The sequence below is a fragment of the Sinohyriopsis cumingii genome, chromosome 1 (assembly GCF_028554795.1).
Source record: "Sinohyriopsis cumingii isolate HCF-2022 chromosome 1, ASM2855479v2, whole genome shotgun sequence".
NCBI classification, from domain to species: Eukaryota; Metazoa; Mollusca; class Bivalvia; order Unionida; family Unionidae; genus Sinohyriopsis; species Sinohyriopsis cumingii.
In genome coordinates this window covers 100433768-100460644 of record NC_142961.1, presented here as the reverse complement: position 1 = coordinate 100460644, position 26877 = coordinate 100433768, and the positions used below count along the sequence as shown (strand labels likewise).

At 33.5% G+C, this 26877-nt stretch overlaps 1 protein-coding gene across 1 annotated transcript in view; it reads left to right on the top strand.

Annotated features, from left to right (window-relative positions):
- Window positions 1-26877, top strand: part of LOC149807439 (uncharacterized) — a 140914-nt gene that overhangs the window by 72887 nt on the left and 41150 nt on the right. Inside the window, exons 11-13 of the mRNA XM_089955844.1 lie at window positions 10093-10220; window positions 22493-23068; window positions 24545-24841. Of these exons, the coding sequence (XP_089811970.1) occupies window positions 10093-10220; window positions 22493-23068; window positions 24545-24841 (1001 nt within the window). The remainder of the gene's footprint in view (window positions 1-10092; window positions 10221-22492; window positions 23069-24544; window positions 24842-26877) is intronic.

Genomic DNA, 26877 nt, shown 5'->3' with positions numbered 1-26877 from the left:
TTATTTGATATCATTTTAGAGCTATATCTGTCTGCTATTTTTTAATACCATCCATGTTGGTCTATCTTAAATGGCCTTGATGCTGCAGGGCTTTGAAGTAGGGTACAACCTCATCACGCCTACAGACAGGATCGGGGCCAAATCGGTTAACAGATCTCCTAGCCATTGTCTTGAAGAGCTTATGTTGTGTCCTTTTTGCTCTATTTGTTATCCATCATCATTTAATAGATCTAGCCATTGTCTTGAAGAGCTTATATTGTGTCCTTTTTGCTCTATTTTTTATCCATCAGCATTTGATAGGTCTCCTAGACATTGTCGTGAAGAGCTTATGTTGTTTCCTTTTTGCTCTATTTGTTATCCATCAGCATTTAATTATCATGTTTTAGATCTCTGGTCATAGACCAGAATAACTTAAGGGACATTCATTTGCCCTTAGTTTATCTTCTATTTTGTTTACATCAGCTTTTAATAATCATTTTCGAGACCTCCTGGTCATAGACTGAAAGAGCTTATGGGATGTCCAGTTGTCCATTGTCAATCTCCTATCCATCAGCACTTTAAATTTATCATTTTTAAATCTCCTGGACACAGGGCAGAAGATTGATCCGTCCATTGACACAATTTTATTATTGCTACTTGTCCTAAATTATTTGGAGGAATACCATGAAACTTAAAAAAAGACCATGTATCTCATGGTCCAGTTAGTTCTAAATGAAAATGGTGTTGCTAAGTCAAACAATATGGCTGCAACAATGGCCATATTGAACATCTTATCGCCATTTTCACCAAGGACTTGTTATATAATCTAGTCGGTCCTAAAGGAAGATGATGCTGATCTGATATCCAGTATAGCCACTGTGGCGATTATTAGTATTCCTCCTTAATTGATAGTTATTTTGATATACACATTTCACAAACAGATATTGTATGGTATCTAGTTGGTGATAAATTAAGTTGCATTCAGATATAGTCACTGGAGTGGCCATCTTGAAAATCTTGATTTTATTACTCCTTTTGAATGGTTATTCATCTCAACCTAGTGTCAAGTTAGTTCTAAATAAAACTGTGCTGATCTTTCATCCAGTATGGCCCCATTAAGCAGGTGAAACGAAAAGTAGTGTTTTGTTTGATTCCTTCAGATACTTTGCTGTCTGTAGAATGTCCATCCTTTTGAGGGACTCTTGTTTCTAAAACTTACTGGGCTAGTTGGATCAGAATTGTTAGGAAATTTTTCTGCATATAGTACCAAATTATATGATGAAGTCATCACACTTCCCAATATTAAAGCTGAGACGGATGCTAGATTGGGTAGTATTAAAAGATAACACAGACTCTGCTCCATGATTGGTACAAGTATTAGACTCTAATGCTTATTTACTGCAGGGTAGAATCTGGTGAAATCAGCTACTTTCCACCTGATGGTGTCCAATAGAAAGACTTTGTGACCATAATGGTGACAATAAAGGTTAATTTGCCAGATTAGATTCATGCGGTGGCCGTCCGAGAGTTAGGCATTGGTACATTACTGTATTTCGATTGGATATGTGTAGCTTTTCAGTGTTTTGGTGATTCTGAAGCAATAAAAGATGCTTGACAAAAGTCGAATTGAGTGGATGCTAAGGGTCACGCTTGCACTCCTTGTTTTAATTTATAGTACCGATAAGGTGATTTTGAATTGTCAGAGATTTCATCATACTTTATTGATAACACATCAGACTCCTGTGCTGTGGGTCAGCGGTTCTCCAGCTTATTTCTCCACCAGATACACTGGATGCCAATTTTTAGCTCATCATGTACTGAAAGAATTATTCACTTGGCTTACTTGACAGTTTACATAATTCCTATTAGCTAGGCTATTAACACGATGTCATTGATATCCATGAATCTGACTTATTTGTCATCCACCATCAAGATAGTCACGATCACTTAAGATCTTGGTGGTATTAATTTTTATCACGTGTCATGTAGGGTTTTGCACTACCTGGAAATACCCATATGGGTTTTAATATTAAAATTTGATCTTACCAGGTCAGATGTCTGTTAAAAAAACAAAACATTTGTGATTGGCAAAAATGGGATTGAGAGATTTGGGTGGGGAAACTGGACAAAATGGGAATAGAGTATACTGACCTGGCTGAGTAGTTCCCTGCAGAATGTTGGTACCCTTTCATCCATATTTTTATTTGTTAATGAGTACTCTAGTATCTTATAATTATTCACATACTTTGATTGAAAGGTAGGGATATTATGATACAGTCTTCTCCATACGTATCTATGTAAATTCCTTCTATATTTACTATGGCATTTAAGCTAGACTTCAGGGATAGTGTTGGTTGTCCCAATACTTTTGGAAGTTTGATTTCCTTGCATGATGTCATGTTATATTCCAATGAATTTGCTTTCTCTGTTGGTAGAGTCACTCAGCATGCTGATGATAGACACCACTGATTATGCACCACTGATTATCAAACATTATCTAAGCAATTCCAATAAACATATATCATACTCAGTGAACTGCTTGAATGTCAATACAGGATCATCAGTGATTGTTTGCCAGAATTACAGTTTTGAAAGATGAGTTGGGATTTCATGTAGTACAAATGAATAGAGTTAAGGATGCTTTCCATGTGGCATATCTCTGACATTGTCTATGTGGCACCTACACATGTGAGTAAAAGTATGTTGTCTTAATTAAGTTACCCTATTTGAACCAAATTTGAACAGCTTAACTGAGCAGTATAGCAGCAGCTTTTTGATTGTTTGACAAAAATTTGTTTAAACAATTCCTACCTGGTAGCCATCTGTGAATAAAAAAGCCTTTTTGGTTACATTTGTCTTGATTGAAGGAAATAGTGTTTAAGCTATACATTTTAACCTTTGAATTTTATTTTGCTAGATTGTTCATTTCACAGTTCAATGGGTAAAAAAGAGATGATTTGATATGATATTTGTGATATCCAATGATCGATGCCCAGTTGATCCTATTATGACTCTATGGTCTTAAAATAAATAATAGAACGAAAACCAAAAGTTTTATAAAATTCAACAAGTCATTTATTTCCCTAGAATACAATTACAAATTTCAAAAGAACTTATGGTATTGTGAATTAAATTCTAACACGGGTCCTAATGAATTAAATCCCAAATAATCCTAGAATTTCTAACACAGGTTCTAGCGAATAAAGCTCTGAATAAACTTTGTGGTATTACAAATAAAATCCAGTGTTAAAGGTTTTGATGTGCAAGTAGTCTGAATACAAATAAAATCCACTGTTAAAGTTATTGATGTGCATGTAGTCTGAATACAAATAAAATCCAGTGTTTAAGGTTGTGATGTACAAGTAGTCTGAATACAAATAAAATCCAGTGTTAAAGTTATTGATGTACAAGTAGTCTGAATACAAATAAAATCCAGTGTTTAAGGTTTTGATGTACAAGTAGTCTGAATACAAATAAAATCCAGTGTTTAAGGTTTTGATGTGCATGTAGTCTGAATACAAATAAAATCCAGTGTTTAAGGTTGTGATGTACAAGTAGTCTGAATACAAATAAAATCCAGTGTTTAAGGTTTTGATGTGCAAGTAGTCTGAATACAAATAAAATCCAGTGTTTAAGGTTTTGATGTACATGTAGTCTGAATACAAATAAAATCCAGTGTTTAAGGTTGTGATATACGTGTAGTCTGAATACAAATAAAATCCAGTGTTTAAGGTTGTGATGTGCAAGTAGTCTGAATACAAATAAAATCCAGTGTTTAAGGTTGTGATGTGCAAGTAGTCTGAATACAAATAAAATCCAGTGTTTAAGGTTTTGATTTGCAAGTAGTCTGAATGCAAATAAAATCCAGTGTTTAAGGTTTTGATGTACATGTAGTCTGAATAAATAAAATCCAGTGTTAAAGGTTTTGATGTACATGTAGTCTGAATACAAATAAAATCCAGTGTTAAAGGTTTTGATGTACATGTAGTCTGAATACAAATAAAATCCAGTGTTAAAGGTTTTGATGTGCAAGTAGTCTGAATACAAATAAAATCCAGTGTTAAAGTTATTGATGTGCATGTAGTCTGAATACAAATAAAATCCAGTGTTAAAGGTTTTGATGTACATGTAGTCTGAATACATATAAAATCCAGTGTTAAAGGTTGTGATGTGCAAGTAGTCTGAATACAAATAAAATCCAGTGTTAAAAGGTTTTGATGTGCAAGTAGTCTGAATACAAATAAAATCCAGTGTTTAAGGTTGTGATGTGCATGTAGTCTGAATGCAAATAAAATCCAGTGTTTAAGGTTGTGATGTGCAAGTAGTCTGATTACAAATAAAATCCAGTGTTAAAGGTACTGATGTGCAAGTAGTCTGAATACAAATAAAATCCAGTGTTAAAGGTTTTGATGTACATGTAGTCTGAATACATATAAAATCCAATGTTAAAGGTTGTGATGTGCAAGTAGTCTGAATACAAATAAAATCCAGTGTTAAAGGTTTTGATGTGCAAGTAGTCTGAATACAAATAAAATCCAGTGTTAAAGTTATTGATGTGCATGTAGTCTGAATACAAATAAAATCCAGTGTTTAAGGTTGTGATGTACAAGTAGTCTGAATACAAATAAAATCCAGTGTTAAAGTTATTGATGTACAAGTAGTCTGAATACAAATAAAATCCAGTGTTTAAGGTTTTGATGTACAAGTAGTCTGAATACAAATAAAATCCAGTGTTTAAGGTTTTGATGTGCATGTAGTCTGAATACAAATAAAATCCAGTGTTTAAGGTTGTGATGTACAAGTAGTCTGAATACAAATAAAATCCAGTGTTTAAGGTTTTGATGTGCAAGTAGTCTGAATACAAATAAAATCCAGTGTTTAAGGTTTTGATGTACATGTAGTCTGAATACAAATAAAATCCAGTGTTTAAGGTTGTGATATACGTGTAGTCTGAATACAAATAAAATCCAGTGTTTAAGGTTGTGATGTGCAAGTAGTCTGAATACAAATAAAATCCAGTGTTTAAGGTTGTGATGTGCAAGTAGTCTGAATACAAATAAAATCCAGTGTTTAAGGTTTTGATTTGCAGGTAGTCTGAATGCAAATAAAATCCAGTGTTTAAGGTTTTGATGTACATGTAGTCTGAATAAATAAAATCCAGTGTTAAAGGTTTTGATGTACATGTAGTCTGAATACAAATAAAATCCAGTGTTAAAGGTTTTGATGTACATGTAGTCTGAATACAAATAAAATCCAGTGTTAAAGGTTTTGATGTGCAAGTAGTCTGAATACAAATAAAATCCAGTGTTAAAGTTATTGATGTGCATGTAGTCTGAATACAAATAAAATCCAGTGTTAAAGGTTTTGATGTACATGTAGTCTGAATACATATAAAATCCAGTGTTAAAGGTTGTGATGTGCAAGTAGTCTGAATACAAATAAAATCCAGTGTTAAAGGTTTTGATGTGCAAGTAGTCTGAATACAAATAAAATCCAGTGTTTAAGGTTGTGATGTGCATGTAGTCTGAATGCAAATAAAATCCAGTGTTTAAGGTTGTGATGTGCAAGTAGTCTGATTACAAATAAAATCCAGTGTTAAAGGTACTGATGTGCAAGTAGTCTGAATACAAATAAAATCCAGTGTTAAAGGTTTTGATGTACATGTAGTCTGAATACATATAAAATCCAATGTTAAAGGTTGTGATGTGCAAGTAGTCTGAATACAAATAAAATCCAGTGTTAAAGGTTTTGATGTGCAAGTAGTCTGAATACAAATAAAATCCAGTGTTAAAGGTTTTGATGTGCAAGTAGTCTGAATACAAATAAAATCCAGTGTTAAAGGTTTTGATGTGCAAGTAGTCTGAATACAAATAAAATCCGGTGTTTAAGGTTGTGATGTGCATGTAGTCTGAATACAAATAAAATCCAGTGTTTAAGGTTGTGATGTGCAAGTAGTCTGAATACAAATAAAATCCAGTGTTAAAGGTACTGATGTGCATGTAGTCTGAATACAAATAAAATCCAGTGTTAAAGGTTTTGATGTACATGTAGTCTGAATACATATAAAATCCAATGTTAAAGGTTGTGATGTGCAAGTAGTCTGAATACAAATAAAATCCAGTGTTAAAGGTTTTAATGTGCAAGTAGTTTGAATACAAATAAAATCCAGTGTTACAGGTTTTGATGTGCAAGTAGTCTGAATACAAATAAAATCCGGTGTTTAAGGTTGTGATGTGCATGTAGTCTGATTACAAATAAAATCCAGTGTTAAAGGTACTGATGTGCATGTAGTCTGAATACAAATAAAATCCAGTATTAAAGGTTTTGATGTACATGTAGTCTGAATACAAATAAAATCCATTGTTAAAGGTTGTGATGTGCAAGTAGTCTGAATACAAATAAAATCCAGTGTTAAAGGTTTTGATGTGCAAGTAGTCTGAATACAAATAAAATCCAGTGTTAAAGGTTTTGATGTGCAAGTAGTCTGAATACAAATAAAATCCAGTGTTTAAGGTTGTGATGTGCATGTAGTCTGAATACAAATAAAATCCAGTGTTAAAGGTTTTGATGTGCAAGTAGTCTGATTACAAATAAAATCCAGTGTTAAAGGTACTGATGTGCATGTAGTCTCAAATGTAATAATAATGTACCAATTACCTGAAGTTTAATGATGAGCCAGCAATTATTTGGATGAATCACAATAACATCAACCAAGAAATGCTTTTCTGAATTCACTGTGAGTCCAAGTTAATGTCTCCTAAGAATAGTATAGAGTACTTTGTAATTCCAGAGAAGAAGAATACAAATAAATAATTTAACCCAAATCAAAATACTAAGCACAACAATAATGATTGATTCTGGTAATATTTTATAGTTAGATATTTTTCAAGTAAACAAGATTATATACAAAATCTAAGACACAAAAGAAGAACCCAGATGAGGGCCAAAAGTTCATTGCTAGAATAATGTAAGTTATACTTGGACAAGGTCTGTTTCTAAAATTATAATAAAGAACATGATATACATAATGTCCTTGACTTACATGTATCCTACACTCATGGAGAATTGTAAGCCATGCTGCTTACAAATGCCACTGGTCACTGGTCAGGTACGACATGAACTTGACTTTGGACATGGTCAGTGTCTTCAAAATACAATTTTACATAACCAATAATGATGGAGAAAGAAAACTATTAATTACAAATTACTTATACTTAACACTCCTTGCATGTGTCAGTCAAGGCCATTTTGAACTGGTGGTCATGTCTTACAGATACAGTCTTTGGCTCAAGTGTCATCCTTACCCCAAGTTACTTAATCCCTGGGTCACAACTTATAAACCGTTGAGATCTCCATCACTGAAATATGGCTTAGGACCTTGACATACCGTCACCACAGGAACTCTATTCCTGGGTCATGATATAAACTACTCAGATGTTGATACTCACCCCATGATGATACATATCATATGTGCACCATATAAATCATTGAGATGTTGGTACCCACCCTATAACTATACATATCATATGTACACCATAGAAATCATTGAGATATTGGTACCCACCCTATAATTATACATCATAATAACTATCAACATTCATGCCCATTAATCATACATTTACTGCTTTTGTCCTTCCATTATCACCCCACCCACCTGGATGTACTCAAAGGGTACAGGATCAAATAGTACACTAATGCACATGTCCTCAAACATACAGTAGGACTTCCAGTGTCCATATTGAAAGTCTTGTTGTCACTACTTAATATCTAGAATGGATGGTCATTTTGACGTGATTTTCATTAACACACTTGTTATGATGTCAGGTTGGTCATTATAAATGAGAATATAAATCCAATATGGCCACCATGCTGACCATCCTGAAAATCTTGTGATTGTTATTCCTTCAGAATGGATGACCAAACTTGTTGCTGTTTGGTTTTTCACTTAGAGGTTTCTGTTAATGTCTGTTTGGTCTCAGAATGACATTGGTTTCCCTAAGGAATTCAATATGGCAGTTCTACTCTTCCTGAATGTGTGATCATATCTGCACTGTGTTTGAACTAAAATAATTGTATGTGATATATCTGCATGATGTTTTTACTAAAAGACATGTATGTGATCATATCTGCATGGTGTTTTCACTGAAAGATATGTATGTGATCACATCTGCATGGTGTTTTAACTAAAAGACGTGAACATATCTGCATGGTGTTTTAACTCAGTCTGAAAGATGTGTACGTGATCATATCTGCATGGTGTTTTAACTGAAAGACATGTATGTGGTCATATCTGCATGGTGTTTTTACTAAAAGACATGTATATTATCATATCTGCATGGTGTTTTTACTAAAATGCATGTATGTGATCATATCTGCATGGTATTTTAACTAAAAGACATGTATGTGATCATATCTGGACGTTGTTTTTAACTAAAAGACATGATCATATCTGCATGGTGTTTTAACTAAAAGACATGAACATATCTGCATAGTGTTTTAACTGAAAGACATGTATGTGATCATATCTGCATGGTGTTTTTACTAAAAGACATGTATGTGATCATATCTGCATGGTGTTTTAACTAAAAGACATGTATGTGATCATATCTGGACATTGTTTTAACTAAAACATGTGATCATATCTGCATGGTGTTTTAACTAAAAGACGTGTATGTGATCATATCTGCATGGTGTTTTAACAAAAAGATGTATACTTACTGATAAATGAAAATGAAGTTAACTAGACTTCCAACATATCCATACTTGTACCAGTAGGTACAACAGCAGATTAATCAATGTTCCATGCAACATGACTGCTATGGAGGTCATCAGGAAGATCATATTATCACTAAATCTCTTTATGGCATGGTCATATTGACATTAAACACTTGTAAATATTTCTTATTAGTCCTAAATACATATTTCGAAAAATATTGTTCATGTTACATCTCCAGAATGGATGGGCATACCAAACTTTGTAGCTTTATTCTAATGATCAAGCTGAAAAATCTGACATTTAATTTAATATCAACAGCCCTGACTTAGCTTTTTGTTGGATCGGCTTGCAAATATGATAACACAAACAAGTCTGATGTGATTTTGATCATTTAACTTAGTTTGTGCTTATGTCTGTATTGGGTATAACTCTGTTGGATATATGGTTATATCTGTATTGGATTTAACTGTATATTATATATTTATTGGATATATGGATATATTTGTATTGGGTATACCTTTATTGGATATATGTATCTGTATTGGATTTAAATGTATTGTATATATATTTATTGGATATATGATAGATTTGTATTGGATATATCTGTATTGGATATACATGTATTTTATATATGGATATATCTAAATTGGATATACCCATATTGGATGTACCTGTATTGGATATGTGGATATATTGGTTTTGGAGATATCTGTACAATATTTTTATGTATTGGAGATATCTGCATTAGATAATATGTATATACCTGTATTGGATATACCTGTATTGATATACATACATATATATATATATATATATATATATATGTGTGTGTGTGTGTGTGTGTGTGTAACACATGTTGAATAATGCCACATTAATAATTTCATTTTTCCCCCCAATAAAGTTTACTTATATATATAAATAAGATTTAGAAATGGTATGTCCCATGAGTAACTCGAGTTATTCGGAGTACAGTCATAGCATATGGTTGTATGTTTTTACATTGAGACAAGTTATCATTTGCCCATGATATTAGGTCAAAGGTCAAAGGCCATGCATAAGAATTTCATTCTCAACATGTGGGTTTCATGGAAACACATTAAATCAAATGTAAGAAAATAGTTTTGTTACCCAATGTTGTATGTTGGAATTTTTCAAGAATATCAGATACAGATTCCATATTTATAATTATATGGTCATATCATAGATTACTGGAAATTAATTTTGGGCAGTAGAGCTTCTATTTTATTGTTGACTATTTGTTTGAAACCAGATATAACAGATTAAAAATCATTTTCATTGATATCCAAAGATTATTTCTTTTCACAGTTATCTCAAAAACATTGTCTATGCAAAAACCTGACATATCAATGTGACAACTAGTTTCGTTTGATTTCAAGATGCTATCTGGACCAAACAGAATAAGCCAGATCTCCATGACAACAGAGATTGCATTTTGCACTTATTGGAAGAGATGAACATCGTTGCCAAACCAAAGATTTATGGTGAAGATGCATTGGAAGTCAAGGTCAGTGCATTTTATGGCATACATTTTCTCACAATTAATGAGTCCACATCTACACTTTATCACCTATCTAGTCTTGTATATAACAAGTGTACATTCAATTTCATCACCTGTCAAAGTATTTTAACAGGGTATATATGTATTAGGCATCAGTGGCATGTCAGCTTAGTATAATGGACATACAAAACAATGTCCTGATATGTATATTAACAACACTTGGCACATACAAAACAATGTCCTGATATGTATATTAACAGCACTTGACACACACAAAACAATGTCCTGATATGTACATTAACAGCGCCTGACACATACAAAACAATGTCCTGATATGTACATTAATAGCACTTGACACATACAAAACAATGTCCTGATATGTACATTCATAGCACTTGACACGTACATAACAATGTCCTGATATGTATATTAACTGCACTTGACACATACAACACAATGTCCTGATATGTACATTAATAGCACTTGACACATACAAAATAATGTCCTGATATGTACATTAATACCTCTTGACACGTACAAAACAATGTCCTGATATGTATATTAACAGCACTTGACACATAAAAAACAATGTCCTGATATGTATATTAACAGCAGGTGACACATCAGAACAATGTCCTGATATGTACATTAACAGCACCTGACACATACAAAACAGTGTCCTGATATGTACATTAACAACACCTGACATGTACAAAACATTGTCCTGATATGTACATTAACAGCACCTGACACGTACAAAACAATGTCGTGATATGTACATTAACAGCACCTGACACATACAAAACAATGTCTTGATATGTACATTAACAGCACCTGACACATACAAAACAATGTCCTGATATGTACATTAACAGCACCTGACAAATACAAAACAATGTCCTGATATGTACATTAACAACACCTGACGCATACAAAACAATGTCCCGATATGTATATTAACAACACCTGACACATACAAAACAATGTCCTGATATGTACATTAACAGCGCCTGACAAATACAAAACAATGTCCTGATATGTACATTAACAACACCTGACACATATAAAACAATGTCCTGATATGTACATTAACAGAACCTGACAAATACAATACATTGAGCCAATATGAGCATTAAAGGCACTTCTAGGTTTTTAACAGCTCTTGGCATGTATAAAACATTGGCCAGATATGGGAGGTTCACATACAGAAATTGAAGCCTGCTGCATGCACTACATTAAGTATAAGAATTGTACTTTCTTGATTAGTTTTGGTGTTGATCAGTTTCTACTGATTTGCAGACAGGTATCAGTTTACTCAGTTTCTTCTAATTTCTTTTTTTCTTCAAATTATCCTGACACAAACAAGTGTTAAACTTCTTTACATGGGTTATATTGTCCATTAAGGGTAGACTGCCTCATTGTCTCCAGTGAACTAGCATCCTTGTATGATACATGAGCCATATTGGCCATGAGTGGTAGACTGACTCATTGTCTCCAATGTACTTGCATGCTTATATTGTACAGGAGCCATATTAGCCATGAGTGGTAGACTGGCACATTGTCCCCAATGTACTAGCATGCTTGTATTGTACAGGAGCCATATTGGCCATGAGTGGTAGACTGCCTCATTGTCCCCTATGTACTTGCATGCTTTAATTGTAAAGTACCAATCTGGAAAGATATGTGGACATAACACAATCTGCAGTATCATATAGGATTTCTGAGATGCAGTTTAGTGAAGGTAACTGTATTCCTCAGGGTTATTATTATTAAAGAAAAAATAAGACTAACTTTCTTCTATGGAAAAAAGAACAATACCCTTTTATAGTATTCATTTTGGACTTTTGAATATGTTCAAATTTTCAATCACACTTACTTGGTACATGGTTAATTTTCAGTCACACTTTCTTGGTACAGGTAAATTTTCAGTCGCACTTTCTTGGTCAGCTTCAAACATTTTAAATTTTCAGTCATACTTTCTTGGTCCAGGTTAGAAGTTTAAATTTTCAATCACACTTTCTTCCTCCAGCCAGAAATTTAATTTTGAATCAAACATTCTTAGTCAAGTCAAAAGTTTTAAATTTTCAGCCGCACTTTCTTGGTCCAGGTCTTGCAATCTTGAGTTCCATCATGTCTTGGTCTGGGTCAGTAGTTGAAGTTTTCAATCATACATTCTAAGACATGTCAAAAGTTTGAACTTATAATCCCACTTTCATGGTCCAAGTCAGAAGTTATAGCTTTTATTTTCACTTTCTTGGTCAAGGTCAGATGTTTACATTTTCAGTTACAATTTCTTGGTCCCGGTCAAAAGTTTAAATTTTCAATCTTGGGCCAGGTTAAAACATTTAAATTAAGAGTTATTAGAATGTGTGCCATTTATAATAGTTGTGTTCCACCTTTAACATCTTGGGCTGGGTCAAAGTTTAAATGTTCAATTGCATTGTCTTGGTCAAAGTCAAAAGTGTAAATTTTCAATCACACTTTCTTGGTCCAGGTCAGAAGTTTAAGTTTTCGGTTTTGGTCTACCACATTAGTTAGAATTTTCAATGACAGTTTCTTGGTCCAAATCAAAACCTCGAAAATGAAACATCTGTGGAATTTGTGCCATTTAAAATACTTGGGTGTCATCTTTAACATCTTGGTCGAAGTAAGAAGTTTGAATAAACAATCATATTTTGTTGGTCCGAGTGAAAAGTTTAAATGTTCAATCACATTTTCTTCATCCAAGTCAGAGGTTTAAATTTTCAATTACACTTTCTTGGTCCAACTCAAAAGTTTAAAATTTCATTCTCGGTCCAGGAAGAAACTTGGAAACCAAGACAGAATCATTAGACTGTGTGCCTTGTACAATACTTGGGTTCCATCTTTAACATCTTGGTCTGGGTCCAAAGTTTAAATTTTCATTAAGACTTTCTTGGTCCAGAAGAAAAGTTTAAATTTTCAGTTTTGGTCCAGTACAAAACTTTAAGCTTTCACTCTTGGTCCAAGTCAGAACTTTAAAAATAAAACATCTTTGGAATGTGTGTCATTTATAATACTTGGGTTCCATCTTTAACATATTGATTAACAGTCAGAGGTTTAAATTTTCAATCATGGTCCAGATCAAAAGTTTAAATTTTCTTGGTCCCACAAGAAATTTAAATATTCAATATATACATTCTTGGTCGAAGTCAAAGTTTAAATTTTCAAATCACACTTTCTTTGTCCAGGTCTAAGGTTTAAAATTTCAATCACACTTTCCTTTATGATTTCAATATTTTAAACTGTTTCATATTATACATGGTATATTATCTTTGAAAGGGGCGTTTATGACATTTGTTTGGTTGTATATCATGTTTGGGCTTGTATACCATGTTCGAGGTTGCATACCATGTTCGAGGTTGCATACCATGTTTGGTGTTTTATACCATGTGTAGGGTTTCATCTCCAGGTTTTTGATAGTGTGGTCAGTATTATACAATCTATAATAGCGGTGGTAATTTGTGTTTCTTTTCGTATGCGGTTATTGGTGACAAAGTTTATCACTGTAAACTATTTATTATGTTTTGATATTTACATTTATGTATACTACCAATTAAAGAAAGATAAAATAGCAGAAATAATGAGCAATACGGTAGAATTAAAATGTAGTAAATAAATAAGTACATTATGAACTAGTAAAGAACACCTAACTCATGGCAGGTTTAAAATATAATAAACAAATACGTACATTGATCAACTAGCAAGGAACCTATAACTCATTTAATATACAGTAAATACATTTATTATCTACTAAGGAACAGATAACTCATTTAATATACAGTAAGTACATTTATTATCTAGTAAGGAACAGATAACTTATTTAATATACAGTAAGTACATTTATTATCTAGTAAGGAACAGATAACTCATTTAATATACAGTAAGTACATTTATTATCTACTAAGGAACAGATAACTTATTTAATATACAGTAAGTACATTTATTATCTAGTAAGGAACAGATAACTCATTTAATATACAGTAAGTACATTTATTATCTAGTAAGGAACAGATAACTCATTTAATATACAGTAAGTACATTTATTATCTAGTAAGGAACAGATAACTCATTTAATATACAGTAAGTACATTTGTTATCTTGTAAGGAACAGATAACTCATTTAATGTACAGTAAGTACATTTATTATCTAGTAAGGAACAGATAACTTATTTAATATACAGTAAGTACATTTATTATCTAGTAAGGAACAGATAACTCATTTAATATACAGTAAGTACATTTATTATCTACTAAGGAACAGATAACTTATTTAATATACAGTAAGTACATTTATTATCTAGTAAGGAACAGATAACTCATTTAATATACAGTAAGTACATTTATTATCTAGTAAGGAACAGATAACTCATTTAATATACAGTAAGTACATTTATTATCTAGTAAGGAACAGATAACTCATTTAATATACAGTAAGTACATTTGTTATCTTGTAAGGAACAGATAACTCATTTAATGTACAGTAAGTACATTTGTTATCTTGTAAGGAACAGATAACTCATTTAATGTACAGTAAGTACATTTATTATCTAGTAAGGAACAGATAACTTATTTAATATACAGTAAGTACATTTATTATCTAGTAAGGAACAGATAACTCATTTAATATACAGTAAGTACATTTATTATCTAGTAAGGAACAGATAACTCATTTAATATACAGTAAGTACATTTATTATCTACTAAGGAACAGATAACTCATTTAATATACAGTAAGTACATTTATTATCTACTAAGGAACAGATAACTCATTTAATATACAGTAAGTACATTTATTATCTACTAAGGAACAGATAACTCATTTAATATACAGTAAGTACATTTATTATCTAGTAAGGAACAGATAACTCATTTAATATACAGTAAGTACATTTATTATCTAGTAAGGAACAGATAACTCATTTAATATACAGTAAGTACATTTATTATCTAGTAAGGAACATATAACTCATTTAATATACAGTAAGTACATTTATTATCTAGTAAGGAACAGATAACTCATTTAATATACAGTAAGTACATTTATTATCTAGTAAGGAACATATAACTTATTTAATATACAGTAAGTACATTTGTTATCTAGTAAGGAACATATAACTCATTTAATATTCAGTAAGTATATTTATTATCTAGTAAGGAACTTATAACTCATGGCAAAATGAAAATACAGTAAAGATGTAGTTACATGTACAGTGATGAACTAATAAGGAACATATAATTCATGGCAGATTTGTGATAAAGCAAATAAAGGGTGCTCTCCCTTTATTCTGAGAGAGTGACAGGTGTAAGGTGATTCTCTTAGCTTTTGCTACATGCATAATGGAGAATGTTGGCCCAGATTATTTTAACAGTTATTAAAATAGGTAAACACTTTTTGTCACATCAGACAACACCTGCTTCTGAAACTGCAATGAATAAATTACTGTGTACTCTGTAACCCAAATTACATACATTGATCATGTACCAAAATAAAGCGATTTAAAAGTACTTTTTACAATATCTAAGATATACAGCGTCTTTTTTTAAATGGCTAGTAATACCAGTATGGAAAACCTGGGAAATTAATTTCCTTTGAAAATCTAACCCTATCCAAAACATGAAACTGTAGAGTGCTTCCTAAATATCCTGATCAACCAGCAAAGAACAGGTAACTCTTGGAATAATTAAAACTAAATAAATACATTATCAACTAGCCAGGAACAGATAGTTCATGGCAAAGTTAAAACAAGTACATAAATAAGTGCATTATGAAAATGCAAAGGACAGGTAAATCGTGGCAGAATTATAACAGTGTACTTAAATTAGTACATTTGTCATCTAGCAATAAATGAAGATCTCATGGCATAACTAGAACAAAGTAAATAAATACATGTATCAAATTGCAGGGAACATATAACTCATGGCATAATTAGAACAAAGTAAATAAATACATGTATCAAATTGCAGGGAACATATAACTCATGGCATAATTAGAACAAAGTAAATAAATACATTTATCAAATTGCAGGGAACATATAACTCATGGCATAATTAGAACAAAGTAAAGCAATAAGTACATTATTAACTAGAAAGGAACAGATGGCATAAAGGAAAGAAAGTGCATAAGTATGAAAATTATCACCTAGATAGGATCATGTATCTTGTGGTAGAATTAAAACTAAGTACATACATAAGTACAGTATCTAATAGCAACAAATAAAAATATCATCTAAAGTATGAAATTAGGTTTGACTTTGTATTTATGCACACAATTGCCTTCAGATATCTTTTGTACAAATTTTGGGGTCAAAGGTCACACATGAATGATTTGTTTTAATCGCATTTTTATTTCTATAACTTTCAAGTGATTTGAGATTAAAGGACTAAACTTTATTATATACAGCATCCTGAAACGGTTATCATGTACCAAACAGGGATGAGGAATTTAGTTGTTACTAAATGAAAATGGTCTGGATATTGAATCCAGTACAAGTCCACCACAGTGACCTTATTTAAGATCTTGTTATTGCACAAGAATGTTGGAGATGGTTTCAAGACTCAACTATCAAATAGAAGAAATAGTCTGGATTTCTGTATCATTTGTTTCAATGAATGTTCATGAGAGGGATTCTTCCAGGCTGGGCAACATGTGACAATGTCATTGATGATGTAGTTAAGCTTGAGTGAGAACAGAGACACACAACTTAGGTTGATATGATTTTAATGTGGTTTTCGTTTAAGTCAGCAAGTAATTCAAGTGAGAAAGCAGTTAGAATCACCGTTATGAGCAGGCAAGTCATATGAAAAATGACTTACAGTGTTTATAAAAATGCTATTTGTGCCATTAAAGTAAGCAGAAGTGTACACTAATGGGGTAAAGGGGTAAACGTAAAAGCAGTGGGGTTGTGTTGAGTGGCTATCTATTTCTTTTAGCTGGTTAGCATGACAGACAAACCAATGAAAGGATGCTGATTTAAATGCTACAACTGGTTTAGTCTGGGGCAACTGTTATGATGTGTCCTTGACAAGACAGTTTACTTGTTGTTTCAGCACATGTCAACATGTTTTGCTCTGTTGTAAAATACCACTCAAAACCAAACCATTTCCATATAATAATAATAATAATAATAATAATAATGAATACTTTGTATAGCGCCTAATCTTTAGAAGCTCTAAGTGCTTTACTGCGTTAGACAACACCTATAACATAAAAAACATATATAATGATATTATTACAACAAATAAAAAACATAATGAAATTAGAAATCATAAAAAACATGCTGAAAATATTTAAGGTAGGAAACATTATTAGGTCTTTAAGTTTGTTCTTACAGTCATTTCCACTCTATAACAGTACCATATGTCACATTAAAGTATGAAACTTGATTCTATAAATCATCATAAATCGTGTGTCCTGTACCTAATTGGAGGATTATTAGTCAGTATTTGTGTAACTTGAAATTCATTTGAGATCAAAGAATAAAACCTGGTATTCATTTACATTAGCATTGAATAGTGGCATGCAACACTTTTGGGGGGGTCCCATCTTCAAGGTCAAGATAGCAGGTGACTATTTCAACTTTTCCATTACATTTTCATCCATATAAATTATGCCATTGGATTCAGTTGGAGGTCCATCTTGAAGGTGAAGGTCATAGTTCAGTATTTTCCCATTACACTATCTTTTCTACATTATAAGTTTATGATTAAGTTATGAAACTTGGTATACTTATAGCTTATTTTTAGAAGTTATGATGTAACCACATGTGTAATCCCTTCTTCAAGGGAAAGAACAAGTTTCTGAAGCTTTAAATCACAATTTCTTTCCACTATGAACTTTACGGATGTTTGAAATACATGGATGCAAGTTGGAATGTCGTCTTCAGAAGGTGTCCCATATAACTTTGAGAGTCTTATCCTTTAAGTCAAGGACACAGGTCAATATTAAGGTCTTGGTCACATTTTCCATTAGCTCCACAACTTAAAAGAATTTTAAGATGAAAACTGATGAAACCTGCTGCACCAATATATTGTTAATACAATCTCTGTATTGTGTTTGTCAGGTGCTGTTAATGTACATATCAGGACATTGTTTTGTATGTGTCAGGTGTTGTTAATATACATATCAGGACATTGTTTTGTATGTGTCAGGTGATTGCTCAGGGTGATAGCAATAGGTCAGTATTTTAAAACTTATGCTTTATTTTAACAGGTGTATTAAAAGCTGTTTGAGTTACAAAAATGAATCATATTTCATCATTTAATGGCATTCCATATACCATAGTCAAGGTTACATCTTCAGGGTCAAGGTCATGGATTTGCTTGCAATGCTTTTCTGCACTTTCACTGAAGTGGCTTTGAAGATAGAATAAAGATACTTTTTTTATGCTGGTCACATAATTTGATGTCTGTGTCACAGAGGTAACAGTAATATTACCTTGATCACTCTGTCACATATGTCACAGTGATAATTCATAATTATACATATCTTTAACCTTGATGACCCAATCATATATGTCAGTTATAATTATCATGATGATTCAGTCATGAAATAACAGTGAAGATCCATTATTTATATATCTTTATTGTTATAAATCAATGTTCTTAAACACAGAAATAGCAAAGAGTGAAAAGCAGCAAGTTTTGTAAAATTCAACAAATAATTTATTTTCCTTAAATATGAAGTGAAAATTTAAAAAGAATTTACAGTATTGCAAATTAAATCCCAGAATAGTTCAAGAAGTTCCATATCCAGTCCTAATGAATAAAACTCGAATTACATTCCAGTGGTGATCGAAATAAGATCTAATGCCAAAGGTATTGATGTGCCTGTAGTCTTGAATGTACTAAACGTACCAGGCGCCCTGAGTGGCCGAGTGGTCTAAAGCGCTCACCGTTATGGATCACTGCCATCTCACCTCTGTTTGCGTCGGTTCAAGTCTCGGATTTGGCTAATGTGGGTATGTGAGAAAGCTTGCCAGTAGCTTCTCATGGGTCGGTGGTTCTTTCCGGTGGGTTTCTGGGTTCTTCCTCCACCATTAATACTGACCAGCATGTATAGCCTATTTTGTGCTGAAAAATGGCGTTAAGTCCTACAACAACAACAACAACAACAACAATTAATGTACCAGTGGCCTGAAGTGTGATGTTGTGCCAACAGTCTTTTGATGAATCACTGCAACATAATCCAAGACTTGAATTCACTATAATTTCAAGTTAATGTCTCTGTCCAAGATAAGCACTTTGTAATTCTTGTGAATAATAATTTGAATAAATAAATGTACCCAAACCAAAGTTCTGTTACTAAAAGTATAGTAAAGAATAACAACAGGTACGCCTGGCTTATCCATCTGGAAATTGCTGTGTCCTTAACTCAGACCAAGATAATGATCCTAGTATTTAACATACAGCTGTTACTTTTGTGACAGAGTCAGCAAGGTAATAATGTTATGTATATTTAATTTGTATCATTTGTTAGTTTTATTAATGTTTATATGTCTTGAGTAATCATGTTTTGTGCTTCACCTCGTCCAGAATCAAGTTCATGACATACCTAACTAGTAAGATCTTTTTGTAAGCAACATTACTTTTATCCAAGTCTCTTACTCTTTATCTGACTAGATCCTGTACTCTTTATCTGACTAGATCCTGTACTCTTTATCTAACTAGGCCCCTTACTCTACCTGATAAGGCCCCTTATCACTTTATCTGAATTTGCCCCTTTCTCATTATCTAACTAGGCCCCTTACTCTACCTCACAAGGCCCCTATCTCTTTACCTGAATTTGCCCCTTTCTCATTATCTGACTAAGGCCCATTACTTTTATTCAAGTCTCTTATTCTTTATCTGACCAGGCCCTTATTCTTTATCTGACCAGGCCCTTATTCTTTATCTGACATGGCATCTTGCTCTTTATCTGACTAGGTTCCTTACTCTTTATCTGACTAGGCTCCTTACTCTTTATCTGACTAGGCTCCTTACTCTTTATCTGACTAGGCTCTTTATTCTTTATCTGACTAGGTTCCTTATTCTTTATCTGACTAGGCCCTTATTCTTGATCCGACTAGGCCCCTTATTAATCTGACTAGGCATCTTGCTCTTTATCTGACTTGGCCTCTTATTCTTTATCTGTCTGGGCCCCTTATTAATCTTTACACTCTTACACTTTATCTGACTAGGCTCCTTACTCTTTATCTGACTAGGCTCCTTACTCTATATCTGTCTGGGCTTCTTACTGTTTATCTTACTAGTCCCCGTAATCTTTATCAGACTAGGCCCCATACTCTTTAGTTGTCTGGGCCCCTTACTCTATATCTGTCTGGGCCTCTTACTCTATATCTGTCTGGGCCTCTTACTCTATATCTTACTAGGCCAACTATCTTTAAACAATTTGTGCATGAAACCTAAGCTAGAACACTTCCAATGTCAGAAGTTTCTTATATAGAGACCCTCTCCACGATGCGACTGCTCTGGTGGCCTAGTGGTTAGAGCGTCCACCTTGGATGCGGTATGTCGTGGGTTCAATCCCCGGCAGAGTCATACCAAAGACTTACAAAAATAGTACTAACAGCTGCCTTGCTTGGCACTCAGCATTAAGAGGTTAGTGTTTGGACTGGTCAGCCTGGTGTCAGGATAATGTGACTGGTTGGGACATCATGCTACATGTTTGCAGCACGATGCACCAGTGCTTGACATCACTATAAACTGTCACACTGCAGACATCATAGCGATATGACTGACAAATTGTTAAAGCTACTTTAAAAATCCAGATCACACACACACACACACACTCCTTGATGTCTAAATTTTAAACAACCTAACTGTTCACAAAACTGTCTGCGATTTTCTAGTTTGAGTTTCATGCAAAAGAAATTCCTATAAATTTCTTGAGGAAATAATTGACAAGAAATGTATCATTAGCCAGTACATATAGATAGGAAACATCAGCTTATGATGATGAAAACATTAGATATATGATAATATATTCAATTATAGATAACAAACAATGGACACAGGTACTATGGTTGGTCTAACTTGATTTAATTATCCAAAAATAGGCATTTTACTTTTAATAACTCTAGCTAAATCACTGGGTCAAGGTCTTGGACTGGTTTACTTTTTAAATATAGGTTTATTTGAGCGTTTTAGAAAACTAGAGATTTTCTGATCCAATTTTTATCAGATTTTGGTTAATTTGTTCAAATAATTAAGATCATTGATAAGTACAGGTATGAGAAAGTTTGACATCAATATATATTGAGGTGATCTTGCATCTGATTGTCTGAACTTATCAGTACCTTATTGACTATTTCTGATCATGTGTTGATCAAACTTGGTATAGAGGCTTATGTCATATGGTGCATATTGTACTTTTACAATGATCAAACTTGGTATAGAAGCTTATGTCATATGGTGCATATTGTACTTTTACAATGATCAAACTTGATATAGAGGCTTATGTCATATGGTGCATATTGTACTTTTACAATGATCAAACTTGGTATAGAGGCTTATATCACATGGTACATATTGTACTTTTACAGTGATCAAACTTGGTATAGAGGCTTATGTCACATGGTGCATAATATACTTTTACAATGATTAAACTTGGTATAGAGGCTTATGTCATATGGTGCATATTGTACTTTTACAATGATCAAACTTGGTATAGAGGCTTATGTCACATGGTGCATATTGTACAATGATCAAGCTTGATATAGATTAAAGAGATTATTTTACACATGATTGACTAGGCTTTTTACCACTTAATAGATGCCATTTCTGACCCACATTTGATCGGATTTGTTAAAGCAGCTCATATCATCAAGATGTTTGATAATTTTTATTAAGATTAACCATAGCATATCTGTATTAGGTGATCTTGCATCTGATACAATGACCTTTTTGTTTTACCACACTAGACATGGGGGTTTTGATCAAACTTGATAAATAGGCCAGTATCATTAAGTATTTGTTGAATATAATAATAAGTGAAATTCATGCATATTAATGAAGTAGTTTCCCAGTGGTCACTGGTTTTTACTTTGTTTGCCTGAGTTCTTCCTCCACCAGATGTACTGTCTGCCATGTATAGCCTATCATGTAATGAAGAATGATATTAAAACACATTAACAATAGCAACATATTAATGTTGATTGCCCATGTATATTTTGCTATATTGGCATAAAGTGTGCAATAGAAAATGAATGAATTACATCTTCCAAACATTCCCATTAAAACTTAATCTATTGATTTACTAGGAGGAGAATTACTTCCTTGCCCCATGCATGCTTCATCAGGAAACACCAGAAGAGGTTATCTGCCCAAAACCAAATCCTCAGATGGAGACCTCATCAGTACTGTGCTATGTTTTTGCAGAGAAATATTTGCCCTCTCCGATCTTTCATAGACTTCTTGCTGCCTGTGTTGCTCGTTGGCCACTAGCCACAAAGAAGAAAGATAAGGAGCAAGAAAATCAGATTTTCTGTGGTTGCGGTGTCTTTCAGCTGGACCAGTTCCACAAACTAATCCTACACTTTAGGGAATACGTCATATTTCTGAGAGTCATCAGAATGGGGATCAAGGAGAAGACCCCATCTTCAGAGGTGTGCATTGGGGCAAGAGAGTTCATCTCTGCCATGCTGTCAAAGATCATTGGATACCTGAGCCAGAACCTGAGATATGAGTATTTTATACAATGTCCTGAATACAATGGTGTCAGTGTCAACAGCCTGATTCCTGTGTCCCTTCTTGAAGACAATTCAGAAGTACGCTGTGATTTCCATGACCACATGATTGAGTCATGTAATGTGCTGAAATTCTGGTTTAAAGATCAGGTGAGTACTAGCATATTGTTGCATTCTCATTTTGTTTCTCAGTATGTTTCCTTAAACACTTGCAATATTGTTATATTATTTTATCAGAACTGAGTGCCAAATTATATCAAGTGTAATAGCTCTGAGACAGTGGATTATAGTCGTAAATCTTTTTTATAATCAGGTTTGACCCAGAATCAAACACAAAATCTGTTTATTATGACTACAGTAGAGTATCTGATCTCACCCATGTGTACACTGCGTATAGAAGCATGCACTTCTCTTCTGACTCTCGTAATCTCATTGTTCCCATCGTTTATCCAAAGTTATATGGACAATGTTCTTTTGCATACCAGGACCATGAGGAATGAATTATCCAAAGATTGATCTTAAAACTCGCTTATTTCGACTACATGAACATACCTAAAGACTTAATAATGTTTACATCTTTAATTTTTGTCAACATGATTTTGTTTTGTAATTTCAGGATGTTTGTTTATATGATATTGTTGTTGTAAATGTTTTTTCGTGTTATCTAATTTACTAAAGTGCATAGGTTTTCTGAAGATTAGGCTCTATACTAAGTCTATTTATTATTATCATTATTATTATTATTATTATTATTAATTTCTGGCAAAGTCATTTTATTGAATGGAAAATCAAATGATATGTATGTACTAGCTCGGAAGCAGTGTATTTTAGCCATGCAGTGGGAATGTCATTTTTTCAAGTTGAATTAAACTTCAGTGTCATCATAATACTAAGAAAGGATTAATATTCATTTGCCCATTTTGTCTGAAAGTTTGATATATATGAAATGTCAAATGTATCCCACATCCTGTGAATGTTATTTTGTTTAAATTTCAGGACCAATCTGGATATGTTACTGCTTGTAAGTATATTGTATTTCCTAATTCATAATTGGCTTTAACTAGTTTTGACTATGATCTGATCTTGATCAGGATATCTCTTTTATTCTTGCCTGCAGTAAATGTTATAATAATATGAATCTTGGAATGATTATCATCTGGTGTTGATCAGGATCATCTCTTTTTTTCTTGCCTGCAGTGACTGTTACAATAATATGAATCTTGGAATGACTATAATCTGGTCTTGATCAGGATCATCTCTTTTATTCTTGCCTGCAGTGAATGTTACAATAATCTGAAACTTGGAATGACTATGATCTGGTGTTGATCAGTATCATCTCTTTTATTCTTGCCTGCAGGGACTGTTACAATAATATGAATCTTGGAATGACTATGATCTGGCGTTGATCAGGATCAGCGCTTTTTTGTAGGAATATGATCTGTTATAGGAAGTTTGGTATGACTATGACTTTTTCTCAGTGTTTCACCTTTGTTTAGCTTTCAGAGGGACATCTAATGTACCTCAGTCCCCTTATAATGACCAAGATACACTTATAGGGACATCTAGTGTACCTCAGTCCCCTTATAATGACCAAGATACACTTATGGGACATCTAGTGTACCTCAGTCCCCTTATAATGACCACGATACACTTATGGGGACATCTAGTGTACCTCAGTCCCCTTATAATGACCAAGATACACTTATGGGGACATCAAATGTACCTCAGTCCCCTTATAATGACCAAGATACACTTACGGGGACATCTAATGTACCTCAGTCCCCTTATAATGACCAAGATACACTTATGGGGATATCTAATGTACCTCAGTCCCCTTATAATGACCAAGATACACTTATGGGGACATCAAATGTATCTCAGTCCCCTTATAATGACCAAGATACACTTATGGGGACATCTAATGTACCTCAGTCCCCTTATAATGACCAAGATATATGTGCTTAATTCTGGCTTTGAAAAGTGGTTTGATCTGTGGAGACTGGTATCATACTCACTGTCTGGATGGAATCTCTTGTGCATTGTGTGAGTTTTGTCAGAACCTCTTATGGTCCATTTGTTGAAGCTTCTTTTATAAACCTAACCCATGATATTATTTTCCTGCTTTTCTGAGAATCTCTGAGAAAAGGAATGTGCTACAAGCCTAGACTATAGTAAAACATTACAATTCAGCAATAATTAAAAGTTCATTTCTCTTCTTTGGCAATCTGAATTATTTGGTAAAGAACCAGCTTCCTCAAATAGGATAAAAGATAATAGGATCTTAATAATAAGTTACTTCTATAGCTCCTCTCCATCTCGAGGTCCCCAGTCCAAGTCATATTGATCATGTCCCTTTCAAGAACCCCAGTCTGAGTCGTATAGCACTACTACCTCTGAAGGTCACCAGTCCGTGTCATACTGATCAAGTCCCTTTTCAAGATCCAAATAGCTCTACCACCTCTGAAGGTCCCCAGTCTGATTATTATAGTCCCAGTCTTAGTCTTGTAGCCCTACTCTCCTTCAAGGTCCTCAGTCTTGAGTCATGTAGCCCAACTCTCACAAGGTCCCCATTCAAGGTATTGACTATTTTGGGAACGATCAAGATAGACCTCTTCCCATTTAGGACTTCACAATTTAGTTTGCTAACTTGCAAAATGGCAAAAAAGGATCAGAAATGTCTCTTCTTGCCTACTAAGGACACCACTGACATTTTGGTGTCCACCATTTCCAGGTGGGTTGAATTCACTATTACGAGAGCTTATCAATCAGTCACTCAGCGGGACATTTCATTGATGTGAATTAGAGTCCATAATGTTAGGGCTGTTTCTATTTCATGGGTCTATGATAATTATGCAGCATTGGAGGACATTATAAAAGCTGTGTTTTTCAGTTAGACGTTATTTTCTCCTTTTTTCTTCAAACTTTTGGCGCACCACAGAGAAGGCATATTTCCTTGGGCCCTATAGTTAAAGCACAAAATATGTATTAATCTGCTACCAACTTATAGTAGTTAACACTTTTACTGTAAAGGTGTGTGTATCATTTTTGTTTAAATGCCATTTTCTTGTGGATCATCAACTTCCCTCAAAACAGGCAAATTGATAAAGGCAATAGTGATATTTAATGTCTTATTGTTGGTAAACAAACTTTGGTGTGGGTTGTAAAATTAGATTTAATTATGTAAAACTAAATTGTCATTAATGCAGGTATCTATTATCTTATGTCGTAACAATATTGTATGGGCCTGTGATGTGGGAATCAGACTGGGTCTGAATTTTGTGCTTTATAATAGGAGGAATAAAGTTACAAGTTTGGACAATGGTACTTTTGTCTCAGAAGAAGTAAGTAAGGTATTTGTGACAGGTAATTATCATGTAACTAAAATTATTTTTACAGAAAAAACTACATTTTCACTAAAAAGTTCTTATAAAGAATGGTTGGGTTGTAAAGGTAATGAGCACAGATATGACATCCCAATATGGCCACCATAGCATCCACCTTGATAATCTTTATTCACTATTGTTCCTGAATAGAAGTCTATTTGTATTGACATGGAGTTTTCACCAGAGGACTGCTCATGGTGCCTGATTTGTCCTAGATGAAAATAGTGCTTATATGACCTCCTGTATCACTGCCAGAGTGGCCATATTGAAGACCGTGTTACCAAAGCTCCTTTTGTTCATATCAACATATCACCCAAAACACTTCTTATGATGTGTAGCTTGACCTAAATGAAAATATGCTTTTCAGACATACAACATGGCCGAGTGGTCTAAAGCACTCTCCATTACAGATCACTGCCATCTCACCTCTGTTTGCGTGGGTTCGAGTCTAGGATTCGGCTAATGTGGGTATGTGAGAAAGCTTGCCAGTAGCTTCTCGTGGGTCGGTGGTTCTTCCCGGGGTTTTCCCAGGTTCTTCCTCCACCATTAATACTGGCCGCCATACATAGCCTATCA